This window comes from Desmodus rotundus, chromosome 11 (genome assembly GCF_022682495.2).
Source record: "Desmodus rotundus isolate HL8 chromosome 11, HLdesRot8A.1, whole genome shotgun sequence".
Classification (NCBI taxonomy): Eukaryota; Metazoa; Chordata; class Mammalia; order Chiroptera; family Phyllostomidae; genus Desmodus; species Desmodus rotundus.
In genome coordinates, this window is record NC_071397.1 from 99,037,185 (window position 1) to 99,052,917 (window position 15,733).

The window sequence follows — 15,733 nt, forward strand, 5'->3', positions numbered from 1 at the left end:
AATGTTATCCAGCCACAAAAAAGAATGAGGAGACATGCCATGACTTGGGTGGAACTTCAAAAACATTATTCTAAGTGAAAGGCGGCAGACACCAAAGGTCACATTTGCATGTTCCCTTCTATATGACGCGTCCAGAATTGAAAAATCCCTCGACACAGACTGCAGTGGCTGTCGAGGATGGGAGGATGGGGTGTGGGCACTGATTACCGAATGGGTATGGGCTAGTTCTCTGGGGTAATAAAAACGTTTTGAAACTGGAGAGAGCCGCGTGGTCACCGCATTGCACTGTAAATGCACAAAATGCCATTGAGTTGTACACTTTAAAATGGTTAATTATGTATGATGTTGAACTTCACCTCAATTAAAACAATATAAGCAATAATATAGTGCAAGTAAAAGATGTTTTGTACATGTTGAAAGATTTCTCTCTCTTAAGGAAAGATTTTATCTTCCTTAATTTCTTTTCCTTAATAATATCTTCCTTAATTTAATGCATGTTATCTCACACACATGTGAATGTGCTCAAAATCCGTAGTGATAGGCATGGGTGATTTAATAGCGCTGCTCCCGACTAATAAATCTACACCTTGCAGGGTGAATCCCTAGACACACTTTGTGTACCACGGCTGAATAATACTGCAAATTCTATTTCCGATGCCTGTCTGCAGGTTTTGCATTTCCTAGTCCAACACAGTCCTTTCATACCGTCGCGTTTTGTATTTTTTGGTGATCCAAACATGAATGTCTCTTGTTCGGCGATGACCAAATAGATATTTGAATTCTCACCCCTCAGAAGGGACTGGGTGTCTCTAAGATACCCTTATATCAGCAGCTCTCCTTCGGTGCTAAGTCAGCAGTAAACGGGGGGAAAGGCGCTAGACTCACCCACACAAGGCAGAGAGTAGCCGAGCTGAGGGTCGTGGACGAACTGCCGGTCATTCAGCCTGGTCACGCAGTAGAGGTGGAAGCAGTCCAGGCAGATCACGTGGCGGGAGTTGCACGGGAACACCAGGACCGGGCTCCTGCAGAGGCGAGGACAGACATTCCCTGTGGGACTTGCTGGGAGGAGGGGCCACACGCGCTGAGCAGGCCTGCCTCCCAATTAACCCACTACTCACCCCATGCACTTACATGTATTCCTATCAATCCATCGTTATGACCTCCTAGTATTGATAAGTTGCTCCTGTCTTAGAGGCTGGGGCCCCTTGGAGGTGGACACTGTGCCTACTTTACACTGACATTCTCGTAGTCCTAGGTATGGGGAGTACATTGGTTTTGAGTAAATGCTCTTGAATCTAATTATAATAATATATAGAATCTGAACTTCTCCAAAGTCAAAAGAAGAATGATTATTGAGACCAAGTAGGGAGGTTAAACAGGAGACCATATTTCACTGGCGAGTAGAAAAGGAGAATTTCAAAATGAGCGATGATTCAGCAGATTCGTCTACTAACAGATTTTGTCTACGTGGTCACCCGCAGCCCACCCAAATACCCAATTTCTTAAATTAAGGTCATGACATTACTATCAATTGATATATACAAGTCCTTAAAATTTTGGATTCCTTTAAAACACTTTGTAGGAAAACAAGATTTCCTGAATAACCACGTATTTCTGCTACCAAGTGAACCATGAAGCTTTATGACAGAACGGAGACAAACTGAATATATTAATTTGAGATCATCCTCAAGGACACCTTATTGGTAAAAATTTATTGGAATTTATTTAGATGAGCCCTTTCTCTATGTAATGATAATAAAATACAAAATATTTTTCCTTTCACACACAGTCCCCAACAGGTCTGCGTTCTTCAAAAGCCCATTCCCCAGAAAAACTGATGTCAAACATTAATATTACAAAAAGGTAATTTCTTAGCAATTAAAATATTTTCAAAAGTCTGTTTTCCCACATATTTCAAAGTAATATCTAATCTGAAACCACATGGAAAAAAGAAACCCTTGATATTTTAATGTTGTGGATCTCCAGGTCGATGGGCAGCCTCACCTGAGCTGGAGTGTCCCTAAATGTGTTTATGTGCTTCCGTGGCCTGTATCTGAACCCACTGACGTCCTTTCGGGGCTGTTTTCGATAAGCATGGACTGTGCTCTGAACTGTCAACCTTTGCCCTCGTAACAATTCCCCCTCGAAGAGGATAAAATACAACACTTCCCTGCTTCTAACACAAGAGTCACGCGGCTCACACACAGCTCATTCGCCCTCTGTGACTCCGCAGAGCTGCTACATTGGCCCTGCTCCTCTCCCCGCCCGGTCCTGTGAGTGATGCTGTCCGTTCTGCCTGTAGCAACGTAAGCCTGCAGAGACCCCTAATCCTCCATCAACAGATGGAAACACAGGGGAAAACAGGAGACCAGTACTAAAAATGTTCCTTTATGTAACCAGGTTTAAAAGAAAGCTTGGCCATTTCCCTGTAGAAGAAATAAAACTGGAGGCCAGAGCCGCCAGCACCTGGACCACGGCCCCAGTGGCCGAGCAAGAAGGCCAGGAGCCCAGCATGCGGGCGCTGGCCCAGTCCACGTGTTCCTTCCCACCCCTGTTGTCGGACGCACAGCTAGAGGAGCTGTCTCCCACGCTCAGTTCACACTTACAGTTTCGTACTCCTGCTAAAGCATGGCTCGAAAGAACCTACACCATCCCGATAATCCACTGAGCATCCATTGTTCTGTACTCTAGTGGTAACATCCTAGTATTCGGAACAGGTTAGCAAGACACGGTAAGCACAGCAGAGGCCATGGTGTGAGATGAACCCTTCTCATGGTGTGAGATGTAAATGCAGGGACCCACAGCATGAGGAAAGGCTTTAGAGGTCCAACATTTGGGGCTCAGGGGGACACACCCCACAAAACAGAGGACACGACAGCCCCCCTTGCCCCTGCCCTCACTAAGAATGGCGCGCAAGGCGATGGTGGGCTTGGTGGTGGCCGTGACTCTGGTTCCCGAAGAGGGAAGCCTGTCCTCCTGGTGACATGGAGTGGTGCTACTAAGAATCAAGCGCAGTGACAGCAGTCCACTGCCCTGACCTGAGATGCAGGCAGGAAGACGAACCGACCAAACCAAAGGAGCGGAGGGAAAGGGGTCCGATGCACGCAGTGTGCTCAGCTTGCGGGGACAGAAGACCAGTTGACTCCCTGGAAGGAAAGTCACTTCCCAGAGACAGGGTGCGTGGTACGGCCGTGAGAGGCTGCGGTGTTGGGGGCGGCGGCATACGTGTGTCTTTGGAAAAGAAAAAACTTGCGATAGTTGCAGAGAGTCAAAAGTAGTATATGAGTCACTGACGGATTCTCTACCACTGTCTACGTGGGGTCCCTTTGTACATGTAAGTACGTATCTATATGGAGATACACACAGAGAGAATAGATACATTGCACATGCACGTTGATTTACAGATACTGAAGACATGATGACACGGATACAGTCACAGACAGCATATGTACATACTTGACGTAGGATTACCTGTCAGTTGGATTTCCTGATACAATTATGAGGTAAGATTGCTTATTTCTTACAAAGAATATCGCTGTACTTGTGAAGAATTCCGGGGACGGATAAGCCTGACATTCAGAGAAAGGTTATTAGCTTGATCACCACCTGAGACAATGAGTAGAAGTCCTTTCATGGGTAAGGGGACTGCATAATTAACGTCCGACATGCTAATATTATGAGCACTGACAGCGGATGAGGTGCCTTGCGAGGAACTTCACATATGTTTCCTGCATTTCGTTCTCCTGAAACGAACCGCCCACCTCACCCATCCCTCCTGCCCCATCCACCCCCGCCCACCCCCGTCGGCCCCGCCCTTACCTATTCTAGCACACGCTTCCAGCTCCTGTCCCGGAAGAACGCATGCTCACTGGTGTCCATCCCTGCAGTGTGATACTGCCCTTTACATGGGAATCCGAATCCCAAACGTCAAGGTCCAGTTCAAGACTGCAGACCTTCAAGAAACTTTCTCTGGAGCCCAGTTCTTCACGGATTCTTCCCTTTCTCCTACCTTTCTACCCACGAGGCCGAGCACATTGTGCTCCAGATGGTACCTCCACCCCACCTTGGCTGTTGGCATCACAGGAAAGGTCCCGAGACAACAGAGAACACAGGGATGTGATTGACGCGGTCGTGACCCAGCCACGCCTCACCACCCAGATTGCGGGGCACATGGTAGTTATGCAGGCAAGTCACTGACCGGACCATGGATAAGTGAATGGACTAGCTTTATTTTATAATTTTTGTGCTCCCATTCACACAGTTTTATTCCATCTTTACTGAGCATCTACTCTGGCTCCAGTAGGCACTTCGTGAACACGTGTGGGCTACCACTCTGGGTGACTGAGCACGTAACACTGGTGTGCCTCAACTTTGCTTTAAGGTAAGTTATGGTTACAGCCATAACTCGTACCAACGATGGGGAACACACATACCCTCAGCCACAGTGCTGAGCCTGGGGACACAGGGACGTGGCACAGGTGTCTCAGGAGGTTTATGCAGTCACCAGACTCTGGCGCCTGGATGTTGGTCGGGGGGGGGGGGATGAGTCTGCACCGCTCCATGGGGAACCTCTGCTGAACATAAATAAACAGGAAGGTGACTCTGGGCCACTGCACCTGCAGAGAAACGTGGTGACTGGCCAGGGCAGGAAACAGGTGCGGCAAAGAATTCCTACAGCAAAGAAGCTACCAGCTGGGCTGGCTGAGCAGATGTGTCGGGAAAAGAAAAAGGAGGGAGGAAAAGGGTCCAGGACAGAGACGACTCTGGCAGGGACAGTGCGGGGGGGGGGGGGGGGGGGTGGCTCTTGGAGAACATCTTTGCATCTGGCATTGGGTGATGGGATTCACTGCAGGCTCCTGGGCATGGAGGGGAGCGAAGCTTTGCTATGTTTAGTTCTGAGGGATGTGTGGAGGGAGAGAAGCCGGAAGCCGTGAAGTCCCTCTGGAGGTCGTGTTAATGACTTTGGCATGAGTTACTAAGGGACGTGGCAGTGCTGCGCTGGTAGTCCCAGGAACGGAAACGAGGAGATGGATAGCAGTGACATTTCTGAGGAGAACAGGCCAGAACGTCCCTTCTCCCGGGCCTTGGTTCCTCCCGACAGTCCTCTGTGCCCTTTGCTCAAATTATATATAAATGTTAATGGATCAATCTAGAAAATGATTTCACCCCAGTGAGCCAGGGTACCGAGGGGGGAATCAAAGGTTACATAAAGTTCTCCATCACATGGAAAAGGCATCATCAATGTGGTACTTGACATTACGGAAGAGTTATTTGTAAGCAACGACACGACCCCTACGCCCTTCGTTCACGGCACATCGGGCATAACTTGGTAAAGAACACAGCACGCCATTCACATGCATCGCACACAGCAGAGGACTGCTACACGGAAGTCCACACATGTGCACTACTGTGGGTCAGTTCTCTAGTACGTACAGAACAGCAACAGTGTCTTCATACGTGCACGACGAGTGTGCACTCTCACCAGCTCGCTCTCTCCTTGCTTGTTTCTCCCTCTGTCTCTGTCTTTCCTGCATCTACCCATCTGCCAAAACCTGTCCGTTTTCCTGTCTGCTTCTTTCCCTCATGTGCATCATCATTTCTACCCAATAAGAGAGAAGCTACAGTTCCAACATACCAACTGAGCGTGACACACAGGGAATGCAGTGCCCGGCAATGGTTAGACGTGTGAAGAACAGGAAGGATGTCTATAGTCTGGAGCACAGGTGCAAACACCAGGCCCGCGGGCCGAATCCGGCCCTCCACCTTGTTTTATCCAGCCGGCACCTCGTTTCTACCTGGAGGCAGCGCCGAGCTCCTTGCTCCTAGTTAAGGAGTAGTTACATTTACACAGTACTAAAATTGCATTCAGCCCTTTGAAGGCCACTGTGAGGCTGCTGTGGCCCCTGGTGAGAACAAGTTTGACAGCCCTGCTCTAGAGGAAGTAAGAATCTAGTAAAGTGGATGGGAGAGGGCACCGACGATGGGTGGATTGGGCAGTTTATTTTAAGGTAGATTCGTGATATGGTAAGATTGCAGGCTCAGTGGTCCTCAGCCTCAGCCATTCCCCAGGGACCCTTGCCTGCTGGTACCCACGCAGCTCCTTTCCACACATCAGGGGACTGACCTGTGCCACAACGGGGAAAACGCAGACATGAACACGTGTGATTTCCAGAACTAGATCAGAGAACCCGTGGCAGTTTCTTCCTGCGCTCTCTCCAGGGGTCATCTGCATGGAGGAAAGTGAACGGCTGCATTGCAAGGACCCTCGAGCAGTCCCACGGAAAAGTCCCCATGGCAAGGAACTGAAGCCTCCTGCCAACAGTCAGCAGCGACTCGGCAGCCAGCTGAGTCAGTTATCTCTGAATAGGACCCCCAGGCCAAGGCAAGCCCTGGGGGACTGTGGCCCGGGCTGACATCTTGTCCGTAGCCTCAGATCCGCTGTGCAACCATCCAGCCCGGCTGTTCCCGAACTCCTGACCCACCGAATCTGTGCAAGCTAACGTTCGCTGTTGTCTTAAACCGCCAGGTTTCAGGATAATTGTTTTTAAATGCAGTGCTATAAACGATATAGGCCCAGAGTGGGGATGAGGTCACACTGAGAGAGCAGGTCAGAAAAGAGCTGATGGAAGCAGTGGTATTGGAAGCAGGAGGAGGACTCCAGGGAATGGAGATGGAGAGAACCTTCCAGGCCAAGGGACGAAGAGACGGGTGCTGTAAAAGGGCAGAGCATGGAGGGAGATGGCTGCATGGAGCCGTGTCTTCATATGCAGCAGTGAAAAGCAAAATTAAACACAAATACATAGTAGGGAGAGTGGAATCTTCACAAATGCAATGAAAAGCAATGCAAGTTAGAATAGAAATATTGAGTGCGCACCATGGAGGAGATAAAAATAAATTGTCCTCACTGGTGGGAGAAAGTCCTTAAATTTGGCTAACGGAACTTGACCCTCAGACGCTCACATGCTGTCCTTACAGGATTTGTTGTCCTCACAGCCGCGCTGATGTCACGCCCCGGTTAGCAATCCGCCGAAGCTGTCTGCAAACCCTAGAGGAACGTGAACAGTGATGACTCCTGGGAATTGAGTCAGGCTTTGATTAGATAAAAATAATTAGAGGAGGAAAGCTACCCTGTTAAGTAACTTGAATTTATCTTCTTAACAACTGTCACTTTAAATCCCTCTTCGTTAGACATGGCTTATAAACAAGAAATAAATGCCTGAAATCTCAGACACCAAACGCATTTTCATTTCATCTATATTTAGCACCAGGACCTACGAATCGCCCCAGCGCACTGCTGACAAAGAAGTCCCCGGCTTGGCACCTGCTGCGGAAGTGCTGGGGACCGCATCCGACCCCGCATGTCACTGGAGTTCATTATCGGAGTTAGCCGAGTGAGCTAACCAGTCGCTGGAGAGGCCCCAGATCCAAGACTAATTGATAGACTCAACTTTTAGAAATGAAAATAAGCTTCAACAGTTGAATGGCCTTCAAAATTCCTTCTGGCAGCCAAGTTTAAAATCCTGAAGCAGGCTCTTTGGCCCATGAGTCTGCTTGGAATGAGAATCCAACGAACACGTGGGCAGGTCCTGGACTAGGCCATTGTCCGCCTCCGCCCGTCTTCTCCTCTGCTCATGGTCCCACTGCCTTATGTGGTCCACTTCGCGGCAGAAAAAGCAGGTTGACCTTAGATCTTTTAGCTCACTCGCAGAGGTCCCAACGTTTCAGCATCTACAACATACCCAGAAAAAGACTGTTCACATCTACACTTTTGAATCCCATTTTTTAGTGCATTTGGCCAATGCTTTGGGCAATTGCTACATGCTAGGGTGCTGCCTTGTCAATGTGACATCCAGAGGTCACAGTCCTTTCGGGTGGAAGACCAGTGATTCTCTCCCAGTGTAGTAAGCGCGGCCATCCGGATGAGTTTAGAGACCTCCAGCCCACCCCTGGGGTCCGTGGAAGGGGTCCTTAGGTAGCTCGTGGCTCAGTGCATTGAGTCCAGAGAGAAGATAGTAAACTACATGGCTTTCAATAAAGCATTATATGACACGATGCAGTACATACGTCACAAGTGAAATGATGAAGAAAATATAAACTCTCTGTCTCCTTTCCTAATTGATACAATTCCCTTTTCCTCTTCCATACCTGTCCAGTGATTCTATACCCCACCTGTGGCAGTAACGTTACTGAATTCAAGGGAATTTCCAAACTCAGCATTTGATCCGAGGTTCGGCCCCACTGACCAGTCTCTGCAAACTCTCTGGTCGTGAATGTCCGGTTTTATTCCTGGAAATCAACCTGATTTTCGTGTGTCCCGTGGTTGCGATACTCACCAAAATACTCTGTATTCTCACCTGTGCTCGTGATGTGATGCCCTAAAGTTCTGTGCGCACCTTTCCTGCATCGGGACTAACTCTCCCTGGCCCCTGCCTAGCTCTATGGAAGGTGTTTACTTTGGATGCGCAGGGCTTTCCGTATTTAACCTCTCCCCGCCAAGCGACCTACATCCCCGCTGACAGGTGAATTTGTTCTATTTACTGTCATGTAAAGATATGTGAAAATTTCACATGGCGGCTGCGGTTTCTGTTTCAGATGCATTTCCTTTCAACACACACTTCTGATTTGGAGAGAGGCTACAAAACATGAGCTGTAAAGACATGGGGTTGGCCAAAAAGTTCATTTTGTATTTTCCATAAAAGACACATTTTTCATTTTCACCAATAACTTGGTTGGTTTGGGTACTTTGAGTATGTCGGCTAGCTCCCGCTACTGGCTTCTGGTGGGTAGAAGCCAGGGGTGCTGCTAAACATCTTCCAATGCATAAGACAGCCCCACAGCAAAGGATTATTTGGCCCAAATGTCAATAGTACCAAGAAACTCTGCAAACTGCTTTTGACATTTTTCGATCAGTCACAGCACCTTCTCCATACACTGCACAAATCTTTTTTTTTTTTTCCATTTCAGTTGGGCTTTTACCTTTCTCAAAATAATAAAGCATAATACCTTGAAAATATTGTGTATCTTCTTCCATCGTCAATATTAAAATGGCTGCAAAAAATTTACCAATTTTGATTTTTTCTCCTAATGCACGCTGATATGACGGCTGTCAAAATATGATCTAACAAAATTGTTGTGAATGAAGTTAAAGACAAGTAAGCCCTACTAGAGCCATCCTATGGAAAAACTAAACACACTTTTTAGTTTGTTTGTTTCAAGTACTGGTCAACCCAGTACTTGAGCAAAGACGCCGAGCAGCAACAGTGTAATGCTTTCTAGAGCAAACGAGAGGGGGCTGGCGCTGGCAGAGTCCCAACTCTCCAAACTCATTAGCACCATGCTGGCTGACCCCTGAATCAGCACCCACACATTCTCCACTTTCTTCCTCCCACCCTGGCCCCCCACGCCACTCAATCAGCACGACTCAGCAACCGTATTCTACAGTAGCTCTCGTCACGGCAGGTGGTGGCCAAAGCAGTAAACTAGTTACCTTCCCAATGCCAAGGCATGAAGATCCCCCGTTTGTCTCGAGTTACCCTATATAATATGTATCCCCCAAACTGCCCCTCACAAATCCTTCTGTCTCCCACGGGCCAGACCCTCACAGCTCTGGCCCACCTATCCCATAGGCATGCAAGATTCTTCCCTGCTTGTCTTTGATTTCTAAAAATACTGTCAGGGTTTGGCTCAAGTCCAGCCTCTTTTGGGAAGTTTGTTCAGCAAAACTCCAGCTAACACTGATTCTCTGCTCACTTCCTGATTTCCTGTAATACTTATGTTTATCAAGTACTGTTCTGATATCCAAGTGACTACATCACTCCACATCATCTGTATTGTTCTCCCCCTCCTTTGTGACCGATGTCAGGCGTCCCCAGCTCAAACTCCACACCCACCCACCAGGAAGCTCCTGTGAGCTGGCTGCTGTGCTGGGCCCAGGAGGGGATGTTGAGTGTCCCCAGGCACTCTGTCTGAGGTGACATAGCCCAGTCTGGGACCCAGAGGGAGAACCAGTGGGAGGCGGCTGAATCTACTGTTTCCTACTTGGAAGAAGGAAAATGTAAACCAGACAGCAAGGAGTTAGCCTGACTGAGAAACCAGAGGGAAGTAAGAAAACACATAAAAATGCTTAAAATGGAATGAAATAATATACGGGTACAGAACCAAGTTGTATGTTTTTATATTATGCCCTTAGCCTCTATCCAAGTTCTGACTCCCTCCAGCAGTGAAAAAGGAAGTTAGAACACAACGGCACTGCCTCCACAAGCCACACACGTTTTCAGGTATAGTTGGGTCAGGTTCTGCTACTTATAATGAACCACTCACAATAAACAGGCTCTGAAAAATAAAAATATGAAGCCACGGTTACTAGAGAGAGTTAATAGATGATTAATGTCCTCCAGATGATGGAAATCTTTGGAAATACTTATTTGAATTTAGTATAGCTCACATATTTTATTTCTAAATATAGTTACTATTGACATGTTGAACCCAAATATTAACTTCTACAGGTGTTAGGCTGCAGACATTATAACAATACAAATTAGAATTAAAAAATAAACCCCTCTCTCTCTCTTTCTTTTTATGAGAGAGAGGAGGGAAGGGGAGGTAGAAGGAGAGGGAGAGAAACATTAATTGGTTGCCTCTTGTGTGCATCCCGACTGGGAATCGAACCCATAACCAGGTATGTGCTCTGACCAGGCATCGAACTGCGACCCTTTGCTTTGCTTTAGGGGACAGCGCCCAACCAACTGAGCCACACTGGTCAGGGCACCTCTTTTCTTTTTTAAAAGTTAAAATTTTAAAAGCAAAGTAGTCAGCCCTTTTTTGTGGTAATTCATTACAATGACTCGGTTAATCAGCAGCTACCCCAACTTTCCTTGCCAAGGCCGTTATACCAAATGGATGCTGACAAATAACTGTGGGTAGTGGGCAAATCATAATGAAGTAACTGTTGTGTGTAACAAAATGAAACGAGCAATTCCAAGGGGTATGTGGCCCATGAGAGGAAAATGCATCTCATGGAAAATTACCACGTTACTTTCTCATCCCCAAACAACAGCATTAATTACCACATGGCCCACAGGGTGGTGATGCCGAGGGGGCAGGGGGTGGGGGAGGTGAAGGTGGGAATGGGGGGTAAATGGTGATTGGCGGGGACTTACTCAGGGTGGTGAACACACAAGACAGCGTACAGATGTGGGCTGTAGAACTGTGCACCTGAAACCTGTATAATGTTGTTAACCAGGGTCACCCCAATCAATTCGATAAAAAGGAAAAAAATGTAAAAAAAGTAGTTCTCCAAATTGTATTTATAAAAGTCCAGGGGAGCTCAGAATTATGTTGCTAAGAGCCCGAGCTGTGGTCTCGGAGCACGCTCTACTCACACTGTCTGTGAGCGCAGCTCAAGGACAGTGGAGGTCGGGGTTCACACGGATACTTACAGGGTCACGTCACCCACAGGGAGGTGGGCGTGGCCCTGGAACAACCGCCCGCTCTGCCCAGATCTTGCTTTATTTTCTCTTTTGTGAATAACATCTAGAAGCTGATAGTGCCCAGATCCACCGCAGCTGCCCTCAGCTATATCAAGAAAGATATGAAGACAGATCTTGTGTAAGTAAGAGCCCCACTGTGAATTAAATTGTTCCAGTGCGTCCCCAAACCTCACGACAGGAGATATTAATGTGCTGAGGACGAGTCCAGTGGCTATGAACACTAAGAGCTGTTTACCATAAGAAATTACTGTAGTCACAGAGGGGTGGAAAAATGATACATCTTTTGCTGCCCACTCACAAAACCTCACACAGAGATTTCTCATTGGTTTTTCATCCGTTCCTAAAAGTCAGTGAGTGAACGCTGATAGAATTGTGGCTCTTTTATTCCTTGTAGCAGAGAAACATAAAAAATCAGGCCCTCTGAAGTAGTTGGAGATGACGAACCCTCTGAAAAGGCTGGAGTCATCTTAAAACAGTACTACAATGAGTATTGTGACATTTCTGAGGTGCCATTAGATGGATTCGGCATTAAGGTATTAATACAATGTAAGGACTTGTGGAGTATAGTAGAAAGATTATTTTCCTAATCTCCTAGTTTCTTTGTTTCCTGTACAGCCAGAAAAGCAGTGTATGACATGCCAAAATATTTTGCTAAAAATAATCAAAACCAACATGCTATAACAATACAAATGCAAATGAGTTCAGGCATAAAACCCAACCAAGGACCAAGTGCAGAGACGCGCCCGCCCACCCTGCACTTTCAGCACTCTGGAGGCTGGGGGGCGTGGAGAGCTCCCAGGAAGGGTGTGGCCTGCCCTGTGGCAGGTGGCAGCTCAGGTGGGGCACTCCTGAGACCTTGGGTTTCTGAGATTTCACATCTTCAATTCGCAAGACGGCGGCATGTCATCCTCCCTGCCAGCCTGAGGAGCTGAAGGTTTAGTTGAAAGAATGTGCTGAAGACAATCCACATTGAGGGGGCCAGCCTCACACGCCTTTGAACTAACACGCGTGCTACCGAGAAGGGAAAATCCGGGGTTTCTGGAGACATTACCTCCGGGAAGCTATGCTGGGGGGAGGCCCTGAGCCAGAATCATAATGGATAATCAGAAAACACATCTCAGTATTAACAAAAAAAAAAGCAACAAAATATCTTATATAACTTTCAACAACTAAGTTAATTAATTTCAAAGCTCCTCTTTTTCTTTTCAAACAAGGTCAGCTGAGCCAGCCCCAGGGGAGAGAGGGGCTGCCGCCCCCTCCTTCACAGCACCTGCCCCAGGGCAGTCGACTGTCTCCATCCTCTCATCCTCTCTACTGCAGAGGCCAGCGCACCTAGCTCCAGGCTGGATCTGGCCCACCGTCTGCTTTTGTAGATAAAGTTTTATTGGAACACAGACAGTAGCGTCTCCTGCCTTCCCGCCACTGATGAGGTTAGGCCCACAGGCAGCAGAAGGGAACAGGTTGGAAGGAGGGGAGCAAATCCTGGTGGGCTGGAGAGACTCAGGGACGAGGGGGACAGAGGATAAAAAACAATATTAACTCCACATCAGCAATTGTGTGCATTGTGAGCATGCTCTGTAGCACAGGGACGCGGCCCCCGTGCCACACTGGCTTTTAGAAATATGCAATAACAGCCACAAAACACTGTATCTGAAGTTTCAAATATCTTCCAGCCTTGGGAAGGCAACTTCTAGATTCCAGTTCCCCACACGTGCCACCTCTTAGCCCTGCTGGAGCAGAAGGGCCAGCAGATCCGTCACTCACTCTCCAAGCCTGAGAGCATCCAGGTGTGTAAATAGGGCTCCTCGACTTTCCACTTTCACAGAAAAGAAAGCAGGACGATCACTGGGGTTAAGTGACTGGGCAGAGGTGACACGGGCCTGCCACAAATCAGACCAAAGCTTCAACCCAGGCTGTGAGAACGCAGGCCGTCACCTTGCCCTGCAGGCCCCCCGCTGCTCACCGCCTGCCGCGGCAGAACACAAGCGGAGGCCTAGCCGCAGTGGGAGCGTCTGGCTGCTCGTGACTTTTCTACCTGGGCCCTGAAGAAACACTGCATCCCCACTCACAGCGGGGAGTCACAGTGGTCTTCCCAGGTCGGTCAGTCCCCTTCCTTGGGCCCAGCTTGTTCTCAGCCTTGACCCTCTGTTGATTTCAGGAGTGACCCTGAAAGTGCCTGTTCCAAAGGCCAGGCTCCCAGACCTTGCACTTGAGCGGATCCAGGAGTGGTCTTCGGAACAACCCCTGGGGGGCTCAGGAGCCATTGCACATGCACACGGGTGCACACGTGCGCGCGCGCGCGCGCACACACACACACACACACACACACACACCCCAGAGCTTCCAGTCTGTGCTCTCGTGTTTCAGGACCCTGCCTCTTCCCTACTCTTTCTTGCTGCTCTGCTAAGTCCTGCCGTGGGCCCTGTGGGGCTCCATCCTGCCTCTCTCCTGTGGACGCCCCCTGCCCTCTCAGAACACAGGGGGAGGAGCAGCAGCTGTCCTCTGAAGTGCATCTCAGCTCTCCTGAAACACACGCTGACGTGTCTCGCATTGGCCCCCTGAGCACACGGGAGCCGTGTCTGCCTTATGACAGCTCAACTTGCCTGATGGTTCAACCAGGAGTCGGGCTCTGCTCACCCTATGGGAGGCTTCTGCCCCCAGAGCAGCCACACCACCTGCCATGGGCCTTCCGGGAATACCTGGTGCCCAGATGCGGATCCAAACGGAAACTCAATAATAAATACTGGGGATTCCCTTTCCGTTTACTTCAAAAGCAAGGACTAGAGGGACCAACAGGGGCCTGGCCCCGTGGGCTGCTAACCCCATGCCAACTTGCCTGGCAACACGGCCCCACCCACGTTCCCCTGACGCGAAGCCCAAGCAGCCTACGCTGTGTGCAGAGGGCCCCAGGCAGAGCTGCTTACATGGCTGGCAGGCCCCGATCCATGCCCAGCACAACCCGCCCTCTCCGCTTCCCATGCACGGGGCAGGGGCACTGTGCCAACTTCTGACCCAGAAGAACCCACCCCGTTTCTCCTTCCCCAAACCTACACTGGGCAGTGAAACTTACCTAGTCAGGGCTCGATGTTCTTTACTCTTTCACACGGGGAGCTCACCCCTTATGTGAGTGTTTGCCCACGGAGCGGGTCCATCACCGCGTCACGAAGAGGCAGGAGACAGGAGGGACTGAGCATGCTCTCCGCACACGCCCTGATTCTGGAGGACAGAGGGCTCCGGCACCGCCAGCCTCTCCCTGAAGGTTAGATTCACAGCCTTGCGCAGCCACCAGGCATTTGATGGTGTGGTGGGGAGCCAGAGGGATTTATATAAAAGTGGGAAACACAGGCCCATCCTCCAAGAGACCAAAATCAAGTTAGAGACATGCATGAGAGCAAACCTCAAAGAGCAGGTCCCAGGATCCGCTGAGAACATCTGAAAATTTTCACACGCAGCCAGCAGAGAAAACCCACCCACTGCCGGCCTGGCAGAACCTAACGAGACGGCGGTTGCAGGTTTCCAAGGAGGTGGTTCTTCATTAGTTTGGTTTGCCTAAGTGTTATTTTAACTTAAAAAATAGCCTAAATTTTAGCAGAATCAAAGGAAACTAATGATTATTTCATGTTTCTCTCCTTCCAATTTGTGAGCCTCACGTTGAATTTATCAGGTACACTGTGACTGTGAGAACAAGCGATGCTCCCTGTTACTGTGAACCCTTAAGTTACCAAGTGACCAGGGAGAGAGTTCAGTAAAGAGGGACGGAGACAGCGAGGACACGCAAAATCCTGGGGCGGATATCTAACTGATGGACGGGAAAGCACGTGCTCACTGTGGCTGTACCTGTAACATCCCCGAACTGAACACAGCTCCACTGCGAACAGGCAAACTAACGGATGTCCACAAAATGGTACTGCTTGGCCACGAGGAGGCGGGACCTGCTGATACGTGTTGCAGCATGGGTGACTCTTAAAGCCATTATGACCTACTGACCCCACAACATGGGTGGACCTCCAAGTGATCACGAACTACTGACGCGCACGACCACGTGGGTGAATCCCAGAGTGATCATGGACTATTGATACATAGGACCACATGGGCGAATCCAAAAATAGTTATGCTGTGTGAAAGAAGCCAAAACAAACAAACAAAAAGAAAGTGCATACTGTATGATTCCATTTTTAAATATTTCAAAAATTGGAAACTCACCCACAGTGACAGAGAACAGCGTAGGGGTTAAGAGAGAATGA

General features: G+C 48.8%; 1 protein-coding gene across 3 annotated transcripts in view; it reads right to left on the minus strand.

The window, feature by feature from the left end:
* The window catches only part of PRKN (parkin RBR E3 ubiquitin protein ligase), an 889,581-nt gene that overhangs the window by 290,533 nt on the left and 583,315 nt on the right, over window positions 1–15,733 (minus strand). For all 3 annotated transcript variants that reach the window (XM_053913792.1, XM_071219677.1, XM_045188965.2), the window contains one exon: window positions 886–1,022. In XM_053913792.1, coding sequence (XP_053769767.1) covers window positions 886–1,022 — 137 coding nt within the window. The remainder of the gene's footprint in view (window positions 1–885; window positions 1,023–15,733) is intronic.